Genomic DNA, 20,175 nt, shown 5'->3' on the forward strand with positions numbered 1-20,175 from the left:
ATTATTATTATTTAGATTAACTACGTCATTATAGTGTTCACAAAATTGGACAGTGTACTACGAGTGTATTCGTAATATTTTGTTCTCGAATAGAAGATCTTGCAAAGCAGAAACATATATAAGAAGTTTGTATATTTTAAGAAAATAATTTCTAAATCAGATTTTTTTTATTTACCTGCAAATGTACAGATACGAGGTACGGTATCACTTTTTAGCCATCAACATGCAAATTATTTTAATATCATGTATATACGCCTATTATACAAAATATCGCATGCCTGAATCTCATGTAGGTATCATTATGATGAATAAAAATATGTAAACTACTCGACAATACACAAAATGTACGTAAGATGGCTGTCTAATGGAGGAATAAATATTAGTATAGAAGGGAAATCAGATCTCTAAGTTAGTGAATCCTTTAACATGCCAATAACACTAAAGATGTTTCTTGCAACGCGTCTTTCGAACTTATTAATCCGTTGCGGCTAACAAAGAAATAATTGCGTTCTTGCAACCCACAATTAGTCTTCAGAACCAATTTATTATACTTGACTATATCCTATTGTATGTATAACTGATGAAGTTCAGAATTGTATGGTCTTCTCCATTGGCCTTTTTTCTTGTACAGAAGAACATGTTTCAGAGATATATGTCGCTGTGGGTTTTATGAGTACATTGTAGTAGTAGTAGTAGTAGTAGTAGTAATTTATTCACCATAAAGATCTTTACAAATCATGGCTTCGTCAATCTTATTTCTAAGTCTTAATCTAGTTTCTGATTATACTATGGACATATTTATGAATTTGTAGCTTTGTTATTGCAGGACATCTGCTGACATGATACCGGTACAATTACACATTAGTGGGCACTTTCTGCAATGTCTAAAGACATAAATTCCTCTACAGTATATGGCATATGATGCAGCAGCAACCTGTTGACCATGCATTTAAACTTCTTTTATCCATGACCATAACGAAAAACATGCCTTTACTAAATACTTTTGCGTTTGTAAAGTAGGCTTTTATTCAACATTACTTTATTTCACTAGTGAGATAAAGACTTTACCTCACAGTTTGAACTTTATCTCACAGTTCATTAGTAATTTCCTAGTACCCGGGTACATACATATACTTTTCCATTGAACTATTACTCAAGAAGTTAATATATTAGTTACTAGATGTCACTACCTCTACTTCTTTATTACCATTTCTTAAATATACACTCAATCTCCTTCTCTTTTCTCTATCTACTACGTCGTAATTTGTACATTACATCCATATCATTATGCATCTTTTTAAAATTTTGTAATAATTTACCTTTTGGGATGCGAGGAGACTTGAACCTGCGAAGTTGGGTTTATAGGATTTTGAAACAACACGCGTTAGCCAACTGAGCTAAACAGACACGATGATTAATTAAGTTTTAATATTCCTTTTAAGTTTACAGAAGTAAAATGTGAAATTATTTTAATCACATTAGTCCCGTGAACACTTCTAAATAATCCCTGAAACTTCAAAAAGACGAAAATACGAAAATACACGTCTAAAGTGAAAAAATATATATTAAAATTATATAATTAATTGTAATTTGTTATTTATCCTACGCCTTAGATACCATTCTTCACTAATCATGGCCTCCTACATCATAACCTACCTAGTACACGTATCGATTCTAAAATCCATGCCATGATATGTGATTACATGAGGACTTATTTTCAACATATTTTCTTTTATAAAACATAATTTTTCGTTATGGTCATGGATAAAATTACGTATGGTACTTGTGAGCGTGATCTTTCCACTCGTGCAATAAAGATGCACTTACCTCACAAGTACCATAAATAACTATTGTTTACTACTTATTATGGAGCTTGGAATTTTATTATACATATTTATGCCTGTATGTAAAATACTTTTAAGACTTGTGGTTATTCTATGAGTGGACAGATGGATATGACTTGATGTTCTTGTTTGATACATGTGGTAGTCTGAATTCAATTTGAATTTTGCTTTGTTTTTATGAATGAAAGACACTGTTTCTAGAATGTATATACAAGGTACTGGCAGAATTTTGAGTTCCTTAAAAATTTCTTTACTTTGCGACCTTATAGGTGCTTGTTTCGTAATTTTTATAATTTTCTTCTGTAGCTTAAAAATTTCCGTAATTTTGCTTGTTGCGCCCCATAATGGTATGCCATACTGAATCTGGGAATGTACATAGCCAAAATACATAGATGTGAGAACTTCATTACAGGTTGTTTTGTTTAATATTCTGAAAGCATATACATAGCTGTTCAATTTTTCTATAGTTTTCTCAACATGATAGTTCCAGATTAAAGCAGAGTCGATCCAGATGCCTAGAAATTCGTATTAGCATCCTTGCCTTGCTCGAAATTAGATGTGACTTCAGTTGTTTTCGAAGTCTATAGAAATATTATTTTATTTGCTGAAAGTATTGTTTACTTAATCTTTGTAACATTGCAATTGTTACAGTTTATCTCAGATCTAAGGTAATTAAAACTGTATACAATTTCAAATTAGCTGTCAGTGTGGTCTAGTGGTTTTAGCACTGGACTTATAATCCTGTGGATTCGGGTTCGTTCTCCAGAGCACTCCCAATTTATAATTTGTGTTTGTTGGGCAAGCCCGTAGTCCAGGTAACACAAGGATTTTCTCCGAGAGCTTTGGTTCCCCTGTGGGAACAAATCATCATCACCATCTCATCTCATCGTGGGTGTAGCATAGACCAACCTCCCTGCGCAATGATTTTGTTGGTAAATTGGTCTACATAACTGGCTTCATATGAGTGAATTATGAACACATTAGAAAAAAAAAATTGAAATATCCAATTTCTGTATGGACTGGTAACTTTCACAGTTTCTTTGTGTGATTGGCATGTATTTTGTGTTTGTTTTTTTTTTCCTTGATAATTTGTTGATGTATCTTTCTTGCTGCCTCTTCTAAGCTACATAACAAAAGCTTCTTTCATAGCTACTGTGATCTTTTTCCAACAATATCAATATTGTCAACATATACAAATATTTGTACTGACTTATGAAAGATTTTATCTCTTGTATTGATATAGTAATAGCGTCTTTTATTATACTATCAAGGGCAATAAGCATGCTAGAACATTTCCTTGTCGAAGTCCATTTTTAACCAGAAAGAGTTTTTCATAGCAAATCTGACCATATTGAGAAGCTCATTAGGGATTTTCATTTCTTTCATTGCTACATTGCACTATCTATGCTGTCCTATGCTGCTTTAAAATTTATTAACAAATGGTGAGCTTCAGTTCCAAATTCCTTACGTCAACTGTTTATCACAAGTTAAATATTTGTTCATATGTAGATTTTTCCTTACAGAAGCCACATTGTAATCACCAATGGATCCTTAAACATACGAGGTCAATGTATTATAGGCTATAAAATATTCCAAAACACTTTATAAGTGGCTAATAGACTATAATTAGAGCAAGACATAACTGTACCAGATTTTAGTCAAGAATTTGTGTAAGTATCGGTATCTGATTAAATTCAAATCCAGCGTCTTTTAACAATTCTACTTGAATTGAGTGGCCTTTTTATATTTGAGGTTATTAATTGCTGTCACCGTCTCCAATCAACTATTAATAAAATGGGTCAAAGTAATTGAATAACTAAAGATACCATATATTGATCTGACAAAGGAAGAAAACTTTGCATAGGTACTTACTTATGACTTTTAAGGCACCTGGAGGTTCATTGCCGCCCTCACATAAGCACACCATCGGTTCCTATCCTAAGCAAGATTAATCCAGTCTCTACCATCATATCCCACCTCCCTTAAATCCATTTTAATATTATACTTCCATCTACGTCTCGGCCTCCCCAAAGGTCTTTTTCCCTCCGGCCTCCCAACTAACACTATATTTCTAGATTCACCCATACATGCTACATGCCCTGCCCATCTCAAACATCTAGATTTAATGTTCCTAATTATGTCAGGTGAAGAATACAAAGCATGCAGTTTTGCGTTGTGTAACTTTCTCCATTCTCTTGTAACTTCGTCACTCTTAGCCCCAAATATTTTTCTAAGCTTCTTATTCTAAAACATACTTAACCTCTGTTCCTCTCTCAAAGTGAGAGTCTAAGTTTCACAATCATACAGAACAACTGGTACCTAATACAAATGTTTTATAAATTCTAACTTTCAACTTTTTTGAGAGCAGATTGGATGACAAAAGCTTTTCAACCAAATAATAACAGGCATTTCCCATATTTATTCTGCGTTTAATTTCCTCTTCAGTATCATTTATATTTGTTACTGTTGCTCCAAGATATCTGAGTTTTTCCACTTGTTCAAAGGATAAATTTTCAATCTTTATATTTCCATTTCATACTATATATGTTCAGGTCACGGGACATAATCATATACGTTGTCTTTTCGGGATTTACTTCCAAACCTATCCCTTTACTTGCTTCAAGTAAAAATCCCGTGATTTCGCTAATAGTTTGTGGATTTTCTCTTAACCCATTAGAGCCCAAATTATTTTTTTTTTTTGTTTCAGAAATTAAGAATTTGTTTTTTCTTGTAGCCAGTACATATCATTTTAAGATAATTTATCGTAACTTAAAATCAAATATGTTTCTTATGTGTATTAGAAAGTGCTTTCCACTTTTGGAACAGTGGTCACAAATGACACCACGTAAAAAAAAGTTTATTTTAACTATATTTATGTTCAAAACAAAATTATTTATACTTTGCTTCATCATTAGTCTCAGTAATTTGTGTGTATGCACAAGTACATTGCAATTATGAATTACTAGCGAGTATGAAATAGCACAAAACAGCCAGCATGGAGAGGCACACTGCACTTTGAACATAGTTTGAATGTATTTTTTTTTAAACAAACCACATCTTTTTTGCTTCATACTAGAACTGATAAAATGATTCCTCCCATCAAAACGAGCGTCATCACTGATTCTCTTATCTGCTACTGTCATCATAGTAGGCACTCTACCTAAAGATGATCTTGTGGCATGAATCTGAAGGTAAGGCAAGGCGATATTTCTGGTGAAGCCAAGCAGGTCGAGTGGTTTATTCTTGTTCCGAGGAGAGAGTCTATAGAGCTGCCATGCATTGTTGACACAACAATTGAGAAGGAATAGGAACAGCTGCCAGTACCATTTTCTTAGACGAATTTTTATTCTCAATTTTGCGAAATTTTCGTCCATTCCATATACGTGGTGTGTCTAAAAAGTTCGGTGAATGGTGTCATATCTAAACGGCAACTTGGCACATGTGCTTGCGCATGCTCATGGTTCTTCAGAGACTTGGGGAGAATCGATACACAGCATGCAATGCATGTGACTGGCAGTGTAAACAGACTGCGACCAGTTGAACGTAGTCAGTGTGAGAGGAAGTGTCACAGCGCAATGGAGCAACGTGTAAACATCAAGTTCAGCTACAAATTGGGTAAGACTGCAACGGAGACACATGGAATGTTGGTGCAGGTGTACGGGAGGGAAGGCGTGAGCAGAAAATGTGTTTACAAATGGTTTAAACGCTTCCGTGAAGGGAAGGAAACAATTGAGGATGAGCCACGTTCAGGTCGGCCATCGGCAAGCAGAACCCCAGAAATGATCAAGAAAGTGCGACAAATGCTGGCACAAGATCGGCGACTGACTCTAAGATCGATTGCGGAGGAATTGGACATTAGCAAGGACACGGTGCACACCATCGTCCGCGATGATTTGGGTAAGCGGAAGATCTGCTCCCGATTTGTGCCGCACAAGCTCACAGACTAGCAGAAAGCAAAACGGATGGAAACTTCTGGTGATTTCATTTCCATGTGTGACCAGGATCCATTGCTTCTGAAAACCATCGTCACGGGAGATGAGACCTGGTGCTACCATTTCGATCCGAAATCAAAACGGCAATTGATGTTATGGTGTTCACCGACTTCCCCGCGACCAAAAAAAAGCCGTATGCAAAAATCTAAGGTGAAAACACTGTTGATCGCCTTCTTCGACAGCAACAGTATCATCCACAAGGAATTTGTTCCTGCAGGTCAAACCATTAATGCTGCATTTTACCAGTCCGTTTTGAACCGATTGCTACAGCGTACCCGGCCTGAGTTGCACAGGACTGGCAAATGGATGCTGCTCCATGACAATGACCCTCCGTACTCCCCTGATCTGGCTCCTGCGGACTTCTTCCTGTTTCCCCGCTTGAAGGCGGCCATGAAAGGTGAACGTTTTGCGGATGTGAATGCCATCAAAGATCGTGTGACAGCCGTTCTGCGATCGATTCCACAGGAGGCTTTTGCTGATAGTTTCCAGAAGCTGTACGAACGTTGTCAAAAGTGTGTTGTAACGGGTGGCGACTATTTTAGAGGGCAATAAGGGCCGAACCCGCCAGATACGCTGTAGCAATCGGTTCGAAACGGACTGGTAAAATGCAGCATTAATGGTTTGACCTGCAGGAACAAATTCCTTGTGGATGATACCGTTGCTGTCGAAGAAGGCGATCAACAGTGTTTTCACCTTAGATTTTTGCATACGGCTTTTTGTTTGGTCGCGGGGAAGTCGGTGAACACCATGACATCGATTGCCGTTTTGATTCCGGATCGAAATGGTAGCACCAGGTCTCATCTCCCGTGACGATGGTTTTCAGAAGCAATGGATCCTGGTCACACATGGAAATGAAATCACCAGAAGTTTCCATCCGTTTTGCTTTCTGCTCGTCTGTGAGCTTGTGCGGCACAAATCGGGAGCAGATCATCCGCTTACCCAAATCATCGCGGACGATGGTGTGCACTGTGTCCTTGCTAATGTCCAATTCCTCCGCAATCGATCTTAGAGTCAGTCGCCGATCTTGTGCCAGCATTTGTCGCACTTTCTTGATCATTTCTGGGGTTCTGCTTGCCGATGGCCGACCTGAACGTGGCTCATCCTCAATTGTTTCCTTCCCATCACGGAAGCGTTTAAACCATTCGTAAACACATTTTCTGCTCACGGCTTCCCTCCCGTACATCTGCACCAACATTCCATGTGTCTCCGTTGCAGTCTTACCCAATTTGTAGCTGAACTTGATGTTTACACGTTGCTCCATTGCGCTGTGACACTTCCTCTCACACTGACTACGTTCAACTGGTCGCAGTCTGTTTACACTGCCAGTCACATGCATTGCATGCTGTGTATCGATTCTCCCCAAGTCTCTGAAGAACCATGAGCATGCGCAAGCATGTGCGCCAAGTTACCGTTCAGATATGACATCATTCACCGAACTTTTTAGACACACCACGTATGTATTATATTGCAGAACTGCTGCAGGTTGAGGGATGTCAGTTATTTTTTTTTCTCAGTGGACCACGTGAAGCTTTGCCAATGGGGTTTGCTCCCACTCTGTTCGATGCAATTGTAACAATATTATTATCGTCATAGTGAATAAGTGTTTTATCCGAGAGCGAGTCTGTAACTTGGTGATAAGCACCTCAAGAGAAGCATGATCAACTCTATCTCGTCTCATTGTACCACTACCCAAGTGACCTTTCTTTTTTAGCTCATCCATCAATTTCAGAGATGTAAAGTAATTATCAAAGTACAATTCATACTGGGCAGGCAACTCTGAAATTAAATCTAGTACTCCAGAGACAACAACTCCTAAGTTAGGATCATGTGATTCTGATGCACCCTGATACGGCTCAGCTTGAATCAAGTATCCAGCTCTGTCATACAGGCACCATATTTTATAACCGAACCTAATCGGTTTCCCTTTGATGTGTTGTTTTACACTATGGTGCATGTAATAAGACACCATTGCTTCATCAACACAAAGACGTGGATCATTATGGTAGAACCGCATCCATCTCTCATTCAACATGCTCCACAAATTCGAAATTTTGAACAATTTGTCGCCTTTGTTTACAGCATTGTTGTCAGAGAAATGTATGTATCATAATATCTGCATGAATCTGTTTCTTGAGATAGCCCCAGAAATAGCAGCATTGTTGACGTCTGGTTGTTGTTCCCAGTACATACGCCATCAGGGAAGTTTAGCATACCCTCTTATAAGCAAAACTGCAAGGACAACTTTCAGTTTCTCCTTTTTGTTGTGCATAGAGTGTGGAGTAGTGAATAATCATGCCAATACTTCTGAGTAAAAATAAAGTTCGAACAATTCAATTGGTGATAAATCATCAAGAAGGAATTTAGGCCTTTCCCAAGTTTTCTCTGGGGCTTTAGATATATCAACTTCTTCCCACTTGCAGTTTGTACGAATTGATTTTTTTAGTTTCTTAGGTTGTGAATTTTGAGTCTGTATTCTTTTCTGCGATTTTTTTAGGCCATATTGTATCATATTTAGATGAGTCATGTTCCTCACAAACGTTATTGCATTATGGACATATATAATAATTGCCATTGTTATCACCATCGGATTGTTGATCTAAATCTTCAATAACATTACTCAAAGTACCGGTAATGTTCCTAATCTTTCCTTCTTAAATAGTTGTCACAACAGCCACCGCAGTACCCCTCAATTGATTACCTGATAAGTGATTGAAGTTACTTTCATCACCTCCTCTTCACCACTATCTCCCTCCAAAAAACCTGGGTCTTCTGGGGGCCCAATGAAAATTTTTGCATCTAAAAAACGGTCATCCTCCTCCACAAAGGATATAATTTTTCCCGTAGTCAGTCTTCACAAAAAGAGATTGAAAGTCAATAAAAATACTACATGGTGTCATTTGTGTCCACTGTTCCATAAATGAAACACATCAACTGTGCTAGAAATGATACACCTCATACGTAACAATGACAATGTTTATAGTTGCATACAAAAATATACATTATTGGCAACACATTACAAAATATTTTACCTAAATTTAATATATTTCATTACAGCTGATGACTTACCCCTTTTTTTGTGGCTGTAGTTGTACAATCTTGGAATATCAAAGCTTCAGAACGAGCAGGATATGCTAGATTCTTATTCAACTAGACTCTTTTAAGTTCATCAGGAATACCAACGTGAAGTTCCATAATAAAAATACCTTAACAACAATGTGAAGTCCACACCTGTGGAGTAACGGTCAGCGCGTCTGGCCGCGAAACCAGGTGGCCCGGGTTCGAATCCCGGTCGGGGCAAGTTACCTGGTTGAGGTTTTTTCCGGGGTTTTCCCTCAACCCAATACGAGCAAATGCTGGGTAACTTTCGGTGCTGGACCCCAGACTCATTTCACCGGCATTATCACCTTCATTTCATTCAGACGCTAAATAACCTAGATGTTGATACAGCGTCGTAAAATAACCCAATAAAATAAAAAAAAAAACAATGTGAATCACATTCAAAAATATTTAATATAACGTTCCAGTTTTGGAACTGTGGGCTCTAATGGGTTAATATATATTCACATCATATGCATAAACAAGCAGCTGTTCAATTCCAAACTCTCTCTGTTATCTTGGACTTTTCTAATGTCATATTCTAGAGCAAAGTTAAAACGTAAAGATGATAATGCATCTCCTTGCTTTAGCCCGCAGTGAATTGGAAAATCATCTGACAGAAACTGGCCTGTACAGACTCTGTTGTACGTTTCACTGAGCTAGTTTCTTGAGAATACCAAATTCAGTAAGAATATTAGATAAAACTTCTCTCTTAACCGAGTCATATGCCTTTTTTAAATCTATTAGTTAACTGATGTGCTGTACCCTTATACTCCCATTTTTTCTCCAATATCTGTCGAATACAAAAACTCTTATCAATAGTCGATCTATTACGCAACCCTAGATGGACCAAGGGAGGGTCAATTTATGTCCACACTTTTTTAGAACTATTACTATTATAGTATAGAACATGTTCAGACCTTGGTGTTCTCATTTTGTGTCAGAAATAGTATAAAGTTAATGATTCAATAAAGACAATCAAGTTTTTTTGGTTGAAAACGTAATTATATGGACCAAATTTCGAAGTGGTCACAAAATAACCCTCCCTTGGTCCAACTTGTAACAATTTTTTTATTCGAAATTATGAATATATGTTACAACAAAAAGAAGTAAATCCATAACGCTATAGCCCATGAAGTGCCAAGACCGACCAGCTGCCTGCTGGCCTCACGTCCACATGCCGAAGCAGAGGTGAACAATCATCCAACCAGAATGGAGGTATCTTGTGGTTAGCACCATGATCCCCTTAGCTGTTATAGCGGATTTGTGAAACCGAATTTTCGCTACCTATTGCAGCTCCCCAAGTGCATCACGATGCTGGGTGGGCACCGGTCCCTACACTGGCTGAAATTTCATGAGAAAATTTCTTCCCCCATGAAAACTCGAACTAGAGCGCATTCCGTAAAGCGAGTCCTAGGCAGGATGCATTAGACCACGACGCCACGACGCGGGACTATGTCACAACAATGAACTTATTCGAAACTTCAAATATATGTTATAACAATAGACTTATTTGGAAACCAACATTATATTACGAGGCGCGTCCATAAAGTAACTTCCCCACTCGTCCCACAGCTAGCAAACCATATGTTGCGCGAAGCGACTGCATGTACGTGATAGAGTAATGTCCTGGCATGGCGCATGCGCTAGCGGAACTTCCCGAGTGCTCTCAGTAGCTTCGTTTCATTGGTTGAAGATGGACGCTCCTATTCCAGCTACCGCCACGTGTGAAGTGCGATCAGTGATAAAGTTTTTGAATGCACAGGGCAGAGCACCGATTGAAATTTATCGTCAGCTGTGCCAGGTCATGAGCAAGCAGATAGTGGGTCGCTGTTGTAGACAATTTTCAGCAGGACGCCAAAATGTGCACGACGAGGAGTGCAGTGGGAGGCGCCAACCATCATCACAGACGACCTTGTGGAGCAACGCACCATCTGCTTGCTCATGATGTTAGGCCCATAGACCTGGCAGGCAATCTAATGACAAATTTTTTCCTTTGCGAGAAATATTTCAACTTTTGAATGACATTTCCCGAAGTACCATACAGCTGGTAAAAACTCTACCATAGATGAAATGCTTACTCTGTTTCGAGGCAGATGCCCATTTAAAGTCTTTTTGAAAGAAAAACCGGCTAAATATGGGTTCCTTATCAAACTTCTTGCTGACTGTGACTGTCAATACGTTCATAGTATGGACGTTTATGCTGACAAGCAAGAAGGAACAACTCCTGAATCAAGAGAAGTTGTCAAAAGGCTTGTTGCTCCAAGAAAGGACACTGGTCGGAATGTGACTACTGACCGTTTCTATACATCGGTCGAACTTGCTGAAGATCTGTACGAGTGTAAAATTACTTTAGTTGGTACCAGTACCATGAAAAATAATCGCAAACATATTCCTGAAGAACTGAAACCATAACTGGAAGAGAATTGCACTCGAGCAAGTTCGCATTCACTGACCCTGAATCTGGAAAACCACCTATCACGGTAGTGTCGTATATTCCTAAACCTAAGAAGAATCTAATCATGTTGTCATCACATCAAGATGCCAAAGTTTCTGAAGGTGGAAAAAAAAAATCAGATATGAATTTATTCTATAACACAGGCAAAGGCTCTGTTGACACCATTGATCAAATGGCCAGGATGTATATTACTAAGAGAGGTACCCGTCGTTGGCCGCTGTCTGTATTTTACACCCTAATTGATATTGCGTGCATAAATTCTTATACACTGTACATTATGACTTTCCCAGACTGGTACAAAAAGAAAACAAACAGGCCGCGCGTTTATCTACAGGAGCTGGGGTTACAACTACTCAAACCAAATGTGGAACATGGTGCAGCAACCATAATTGGACTGCAGAACAATATCATCATATCAATGGAAGCCATCCTCGAGAAAGAAATCACCAAAACAACGCAGAATCAGCAGTAGCCACCAGGGAAAGGGAAGTGCCATACATGTAGCAAACAGTGTCGCACCAAGAGTGAAAAACTAAACAAATTAGCAAAAACAACCATTGTTTGTGGAAAATGCAACTTGTATGTGTGTGGACAACACAATCAAAAGACAAACACACGCTGTGAGTGTGTGAATGAGGTGGATGAATCTGAATGAAGATGTGAATGATATATAAGAATTTGTTCAAGCATTAATTTTCAATAATTAAATTATGTTGTCAATTTTCAAGATATAAAAAATATTTATTTCTTAATATACATTATTTCTTACTTAATTCACTCAATAAAGAAATAATACTTACGCAAAAATTGTAAATACAACCATAAGGGTAAAATATAATGGCGGACATTAATTAGCCCTCCCTTGGTCCAGCGTTTTACAAAAAAAAGCTTGGTCCATCTAGGGTTAAAACCACACTGATGATCCCCCAAAAAATATTGGACAGGATTTTGTATGACGTCAACAAAAGTGATATTCCTCGAAAGTTACCGCAGTTAGTTTTGTCCCCCTTTTTAAAGATAGGTACAATTATGGACTCCTTCTATTGTTCTGGTACAATTTCCTTTTCCCAAATAGCAAGTACAAGCTTATAAAAGAAAACTTTGCATAGAGTACTTAAAGCAACAGATGAGACCTTCAAAACTTACTATAAGAAATATTGTACAATCCTAAAAAAAAGTAACATTTGAAGCAAAAGGAAGAACATAATAACAATAGAATCCTAAAGTCCAAAAATCAAATGAAAACCCTATGGACTGTAGTCAAAAGTGAAATGGGTGAGCCACAAAAAACCATTGAAAAAATAATACGGATCTAGAAACAAAATTTGGGCCACCTGAATTTTTGACGTTCCAGTTGTAACATACTGCGCATGCTCAGTGCATAATAACAACAAGATTGATAATCCACATGAAGTAGCAAATATTTTTAATAGCTATTTTGTAAATGCGGCCGAAAATCTAAAAACTTCAATAAAGAAAAACCTACCACATGTTGATATTTATAATGGAATGGAGGTAGTTAACTCTATTTTTCTTCATCCTGTAACAGAACATGAAACTGTAAAGATAATTAAGAATCTAAAAAATAAAACGTCTTGTAGCTTTGATGAAATACAGATGCACTAATAATATCTTGCATGCCAAACATAATTAAACCAATTGTTGATAATATGTAACTGCTCTATAATTGAAGGTATCTTCACAAGTATATTTAAAGTAACTAAAGTCATTCCAGTACACAAGAAGAGTGATAAATCAAAAGTAGATAATCACAGACCAATATCCCTACTATTACCACTGATTGAGGTTCTGCCTGATATGTATATCTATTATCAGGCAGTACATCTCACTTGACGATATGTGTCAGAGGAAGAACAATTTGTATGCATCTGAAGTCTGATTAGTGGCATATGTAGCTAATGGGCGATGTATGCATTGGAGGGGGAAAGGAATTGCCCACCCTACCCCATTATCTCCTGGCCTAGTTGCCTCATGAGTGATGCCTTATTGGTGTTACTTATGAGGTTCAAACCTGTCTTTGGACAGTTGACTAAACAACAGCGCCATCCCTACTATCATCCTTCTCTGAAATCTTATAAAATGTAACATGCAATAGAATAATGTCTTTTCTCGAAAATCATAAAGTATTTTGTAACTCACAGTTTGGTTTCCGAAAAATAAAATCCGTTAATAATGCCTTATTCTCCTTCATTAACAGTCCATTGCAAGCAAAAGACAATAGAAAACAAATACCAGAGCAATTCCTTGATCTTACAAAAACATTCGACACTGTGAATCATGATATCCTAAAAGGAAACTCACTAATTATGGAATAAGAGGTAAATGATTGGTTTATATCCTACATATGTAATCGAAAACAGAGTGTCCAAATAGATTCAGTTAACTTATACCCAGCTTTTATAAAAAATGGTCTTCCCCAAGACTTAGTAGGCCTACTTGGTCCAATATTATTTGTACTATATGAGGGGCTCACAACCAAAGTGGACCAAGTCCACCAGTGGTCAGTTTGTGGATTAATACAATTTCGGATGAAGAAAACTTAGATTTATTCATTCATTGCTATAACAAACCAAGTCCATAACTCATTTGTTACTTCTCAGAGAGCAGCATTTCCTATGGAAGGTGAAGGTTGCTAAGCATGAGCCAGGGACTTTAAGACTCAATTTATCAGAATTATTCCAGAAGGACTTGGTCCACTCTGGTTGTGAACCCCTCATATATTATTGACTTACCGGCACCAATAAATATATCCCACTTAGAAGCAATGCTCTTTGTAGAGGAGACAAATAAGATTTTCAGAAGTAAAAATGAGAGTACCGGTAACATAAATGAAGCTAATAATCAATTAAAAGAGTGGCTAACATATATGGTAACAGATTTAATCTAAATACCGGCAAAATAGCGTTTATTCATTTTCATCGAAATAAAACTCATAGAAACTTGCAAATATATATTAACAAACAGAATATAATAGAAGTTGAATGCACAAAATTTTTGGGAGTATGAACTGATTGCAATAATTTGTTCTGGTTTCAACATGTTAGCTTTCTCTCTGGAAAACTGTGCAAATTATGTTATGATTTCAGAATTCTTACACAAAGCATCTCTCTTCCAACTTTTAAAAGTAGTATACTATGCTTATGTACATTAATTCATTCTTTCATATGGTGTAATGCTCTGAGGCATGTCCTCTGAAGCTATAAAAATATTTAAACTTCAAAAGAAAATAATAAAAATAATGAAACAAGTCCCTATATGCACTCCAAGCAAACAAATTTTTCAAGAATTAAATATTTTACCACTCCCCTGCATCTACATTCTAGAAACAGTTTGCTTCATTCATAAAAATCTTAACTACTATAAAAGGAACTCTGAAATTCATGTCCATAACACTAGAGCTGCGAATAACTTACATAAAAACTGTCATACTATTACCAAAAGCCTTAACAGTACTTCTCATACAGGTATCTTATTACATACTGTAACAAGATACCTGGATATATTAAACATTTAAATTATGAATGTTTCAAAACTAAAGTAAAAGCTATTTTGCTTCAGTCCAGTCTTCCAAAATTAATGATTTTTTTTACATTAAAGCCATAAAATAGAATATCTACCTTTATTACTATTGCACACATTTCTTTACCCTTATAATATTAATAACAAATATACAGAATAACTACGATAATTTCGCAACAACTGTCTAAATTTTGCGCTCTAGAATGTAGTATGTTTTTCGTTTGTTCACATTTTTGCTGTACTGAAGTTTGAAGTCAAGTCATTGCTGCTATCTATGAACAGTCTATGATACTTCTACAATGTTCACAGAATGCATCAGTATTGAGAAAGTTTTCTTGATATGTGGGTGCGTTTTCAGAACTCATAGTTAGCACTTTCATTCATAGTGTTCTACCCAAGGGCAGGTCTTTCACTGCAAACCCAGCATTCTCCAGTCTTTCCCATTTTCTGTCTTCTTCTTTGTCTCGTCATATGATCCATATATCTTAATGTCTTCTATTATCTGATATCTTCTTCTGCCCTGAACTCTTCTCCCTTTTACCATTCCTTCCAGTGCATTTTTCAGTAGGCAGTTTCTTCTCAACCAGTGACCCAGTCAATTCCTTTTCCTCTTTCTGATCAATTTCAGCATCATTCTTTCTTCATCCACTCTTTCCAACACAGCTTCGTTTCTTACTCTGTCCACTTCACACGCTCCATCCTTCTCAGTTAGCACTAGGTCTAATTAAATACTGATCTGTGCTAGTTGTAAGTGAATACAGTACCAGTACTGGTACTGGTACCGGTACTCAAGAAAATGAATCTGAAAGCAGTTACAATCATAATGAATCAAAACCAGAAATAAAATACTTGAAATAAGACGGAAGATGATTACACCACCAAGATTAAGTGGAGGAAAACCTGTTTTTGTCACCAGAACAAGAGCGAGCGAGGGTGTAGTTTCTATCTCCTTCACTCACCACCATCTCTCAGCCCCTAATCTGGCTAATAGCTATTGCCCCCTGTACTATACGTTGCGAAGTTAGAATTTCGTTTACCAACAACTCTCAGGCTGTGTTAGAGAAACCCCTGCCCATCCTTTCGCCCTGGGAAGGGTCCTAAGATCCACCCTGTTTCCATAAGAACTACGTGTGTTCACATCCAGCAAGTCAACGATGAGACTCCTGCAAATGATTTGCGCAATTCTCTGAAGCAAACTAATCATATTCCTACGATCTAGTAGACAGAACTAAATCACTTCAACTCTTATTTTAAGCAGTTTATGGCTTCTAAAGTTTTTGATTGTAGCACAAACGTGCTACAACCTTAAGAAGTCGCCCCTGCTAAAGAGGCTAGGCTGTTCAGGGATTAAAGTAGGGAACATGCAATTGATATTGAAGGTCGCAGTGCACAAGATCTATTAATGACCGCCTTCGCCTTTATTAATATAATCTAACAATGTTTAATAATAATAATAATAATAATAATAATAATAATAATAACAATAATAACAATAATAACAATAATTGTGTAGTCTGTCCGTTTTCACTGCTTTGAGGATTCTGAACCAAAATTAAGACACACACAATTAGCGCGATCCCAAATCAAGTGTCAGCATGGTGCACTGCTTGAGAAGCATAAACGAACACAAGACAAAGAACACACATTGGTCTCTATGTAAGGGAAGCTGATCTCTTCCCGCTGTTGAACTTACCATAAAGTCCTCCTGCTGTAACAAAAGCTGCTGTGATGAAAACGAACTTTCTGTGCTTGGCAGACATAGTTGGTAACCAGTAAGCTCCTATTGCTGTACAGAAATTTGCTGTTCCTCCAATGGAAAGTAACATAATTGCATGGTAGCTGTGAAAATTCTTTAATCTGAACTTCATAAGTAGAGGTAGCAGAATCCAGAAAGCTAATGAAGACATTTTTGTAATGACTGTCAGAATCAACCAACAGTAAAATGATGGATATCCAAGCACCTTGAGTTCTTGTATGCAAGGAATAGTCTTCTTCGTGAAACCTCCTCTTTGGACGTATAAATCCACATCGTCATCAGAATCTTCAATAAAGAAAGCAGTATTTTGACTATTTTCAGCTAATTCAATGTCACTAAATAGAGGCCGAGGATTACTATCTATTGTAGGACTAGAATATGTCATAAAGCTTTTCGGAGCCTCTGTATTCGTAATTTCAGTATATTGTTCTTCATCACTTGAATCATTAGTGTTTTTAGAAGGCTCTGTATCTTGTAATATCTTTTCGGTAGCTTTTTGACTGTGAAAAGTATTGGGAGTTTCATTGTTTGTATTTTCTTCTGCATCTTCATTCTGAAATTGCAATCATAAATATTAGATCAGTCTTTTGCTGTAGGTTTAATATAGTTTTCAGTTTGAGAGTCATAATGATTTGATATTTCTTTTACTACAAGTAAAAGTACTATTTGGCAGTAGTGTGTTATTATTATGCAAGGTTTCATGCTGCAGAAGTGAAATAAAATGTAAACAGTATTTGCTAGTTCATATTATTAACAAATGTGTTATAAGTAGGCCTAAAAAGTATTTTTATGAGTTAATAAATACAGTTTTCTTTTTATAAAAAAAGTAGGTCTACTCCAGTTAAGTTTGTCTCACAAAAGGCGACGCAGATGAATAATAATAATAATAATAATAATAATAATAATAATAATAATAATAATAATAATAATAATAGTGACGACAATGTGATGATTATGAGAAGGAAAAGCAAGGAAAATTACAATGTTGAGGGTTGTAGTGATGTAACAATGAGAATGAAGATTAATGAAGTGGGTGAACTGCAGTGACAGTAGTGATGATGATGATGATGGTGATGATGTTGATGATGATGATGATAACGGTGATGGTGATGTGGTAGTGGTAGTGGTGGTGGTGATAGCGGTGGCAGCGGCAGCAACGACAATAATGATGATGATGATGATAATGATGATGATGATGATGATGATGATGATGATGATGATGATGATGATGATGATTAGGACGACAACAACGAGGAGAATCATTTTTCTAGGATAGGTTTTTTTTCTATCTCTGTCTTTTCTCCTCTCCACCAGCTAAACTTTAGATTTGTTCTTGAGTGATCATCGTCAGTGCCATATTACTATTGTTTATAATATTTTTATGATAATTATGCTGTGTACAAGTATTTTAATTGTGTGGACCATTAACTTTTGTTCTTCTCCCATAAAGCATATCACCTGTAATAAAGTATATGTTGTGCTTTCCTGTGAAGCCAACACATAGCGAGGTCTCCTGAACAAAACAGCACCTATAAGTGCTTGAAGAGTTATTCCGGCTTGTAGCAACAATGTGTTACAGAGTCCAAAGTTATCAAGTAAGTTTCCAATAAGAATAGGCATCAGAATCTCGCCTGTAGCTTCTCCCACCAGACGAAGTGTATAGACTAAAGGAAAGCGTGCCCTGAAGAACTTGTGTAATAGAAAGTCACTTTGTGTTGTTGCCATACTTGCACCAATACCTGGAAAATAATTTAATTTTGATTTCAAAATCAAACAATTAAGCAGAATTTATTCAGCTGCTTGCAAGTCATATCGGAATGAGCAGACCATTATGGCAGTTATATTAAAGTCAAATTTCATTAGATTGTAGATATTATTTTATTCTGGTACTAGTACATATTATGTAAAATATGTCATGTGTAATTTATATTTATTTGGGTTAATAGATATTTAATACTAATGTTACAAGAAATGGAATATACCGTACAATAAGGTTACCAGACGTCCCCATTTACACAGGACAGTCCCCAAATTTTGCTTTTGTGTTCTGGGAACAAAATTCGTCCCCAGAATGTCCCCCGAGTTAATAATTTGTCCCCAGACATCTCTAGATTTTCAGTGTTAATTATCATAATTTTATGAAAATGCTGTTGAATATTTCAGTAGCTGGAGTATTCATTTACAAGATAAGAATATATGTGAAATGTATAGTGCTGAAATCGCCTCCAGAAAGAAAAATTTGAAGAGACAGTCCATTAGTTATATTCAAATGTATATGACTTGATCTGAACGAAATAATTTATTTGATGAAATTTCTTGCTTGAAGAAATATGTGACTTCAGAGATAATGGCAACGTGGAATAAAGAAAATGCTGATCTTTGTTCAAAATGGAGTGGATTTTTTTTTCTCTGAGAAAATGAATTTCTGTGCGTAACTCCAGTAGTTGATAAAACTATATCTGTGCTTCTTGGAAGTAATGCTTCGGTGGAAAGAGTTTTTTCTTCCGTGAACATGATTTGTGCATCCAAAAAATCTGAGTTTGGAAACTGTTCGAGCCATGCTTGCTATCTTAACCAACTTCAAAATGACCTGTCAGGAATTTTCTGCAAAATTGGGGATCCAGAGAAGATCTAGTTAAAAACAATTAACTCTCCTGAAAATATCAGTGGTTTAAGTAGTACCAGTAGTTAAGTATAGGCTAATGAATATTTTTAGTGTGTAAATAGAATAAGTATTTTAATTAAATGTTAAAAGCAGTTCTTTCAAACGTCAATATCGGTCCCCACAGTCTCCTGAAAATATCAGTGGTTTAAGTAGTACCGGTAGTTAAGTATAGGCTAATGAATATTTTTAGTGTGTAAATAGAATAAGTATTTTAATTAAATGTTAAAAGCAGTTCTTTCAAACGTCAATATCAGTCCCCGCAAATTGTGAAAAAAATCTGGTAACCTTACCATACAATGTCATTATGCCCAATTACATATGCTGTGGAAACCAGTAAAATAAAGCATGCTAAATACAACAGAAGACTATTTGACACACAACCAATTAATAAATAGATTACTTAAAAAAAAAAGAATTGAGATGCAATGAAAACAGAATCATAAGGATATCTCATGACATATCACCAGAAAAAAGTAGAAGTGTGGGCGTTATAGAAAAGGTGGTAGGTTATATAGTGTAAATGCCCACTTTTAAAATTATGACTAAGATTTTAATTTAATTAATCATTGTAATACTAAAGGTAAGAAAGGTAAAGGTATCCCCGTAACATGCCTTGAAGGCACTTGGGGGGCATGGAGGTAGAGCCCCATGCTTTCCTTGACCTCGACACTAGAATGAAGTGGTGTGGTCGGCACCACGCTCTGACCGCCTTTTACCACCAGGAAAGACCCGGTACTCAATTTTATAGGAGGCTGAGTGAACCTCGGGGCCATTCTGAAAGTTTGGTAACCACCTGGGATCGAACCCCGGACCTTCCAGTCTGT

At 36.7% G+C, this 20,175-nt stretch overlaps 1 protein-coding gene across 14 annotated transcripts in view; it reads right to left on the reverse strand.

The window, feature by feature from the left end:
- Positions 1 to 20,175, reverse strand: part of LOC138704936 (monocarboxylate transporter 7-like) — a 94,847-nt gene that overhangs the window by 15,278 nt on the left and 59,394 nt on the right. For 13 of the 14 annotated variants that reach the window (XR_011333483.1, XM_069833376.1, XM_069833375.1 and 10 more), the window contains 2 exons: positions 18,145 to 18,425; positions 16,624 to 17,239 (listed from right to left, as the gene is read on the reverse strand). Coding sequence is in view for 13 of the 14 variants with exons in the window: in XM_069833376.1 (XP_069689477.1) it covers positions 16,624 to 17,239; positions 18,145 to 18,425 (897 nt within the window). In the remaining variant the exon portion in view is untranslated. Of the gene's footprint in view, positions 1 to 14,305; positions 15,733 to 16,623; positions 17,240 to 18,144; positions 18,426 to 20,175 lie in introns of those variants that run through there. The other variant, XM_069833384.1, reaches the window with a different exon arrangement.

Source organism: Periplaneta americana, chromosome 8 (genome assembly GCF_040183065.1).
Source record: "Periplaneta americana isolate PAMFEO1 chromosome 8, P.americana_PAMFEO1_priV1, whole genome shotgun sequence".
Taxonomy (NCBI): Eukaryota; Metazoa; Arthropoda; class Insecta; order Blattodea; family Blattidae; genus Periplaneta; species Periplaneta americana.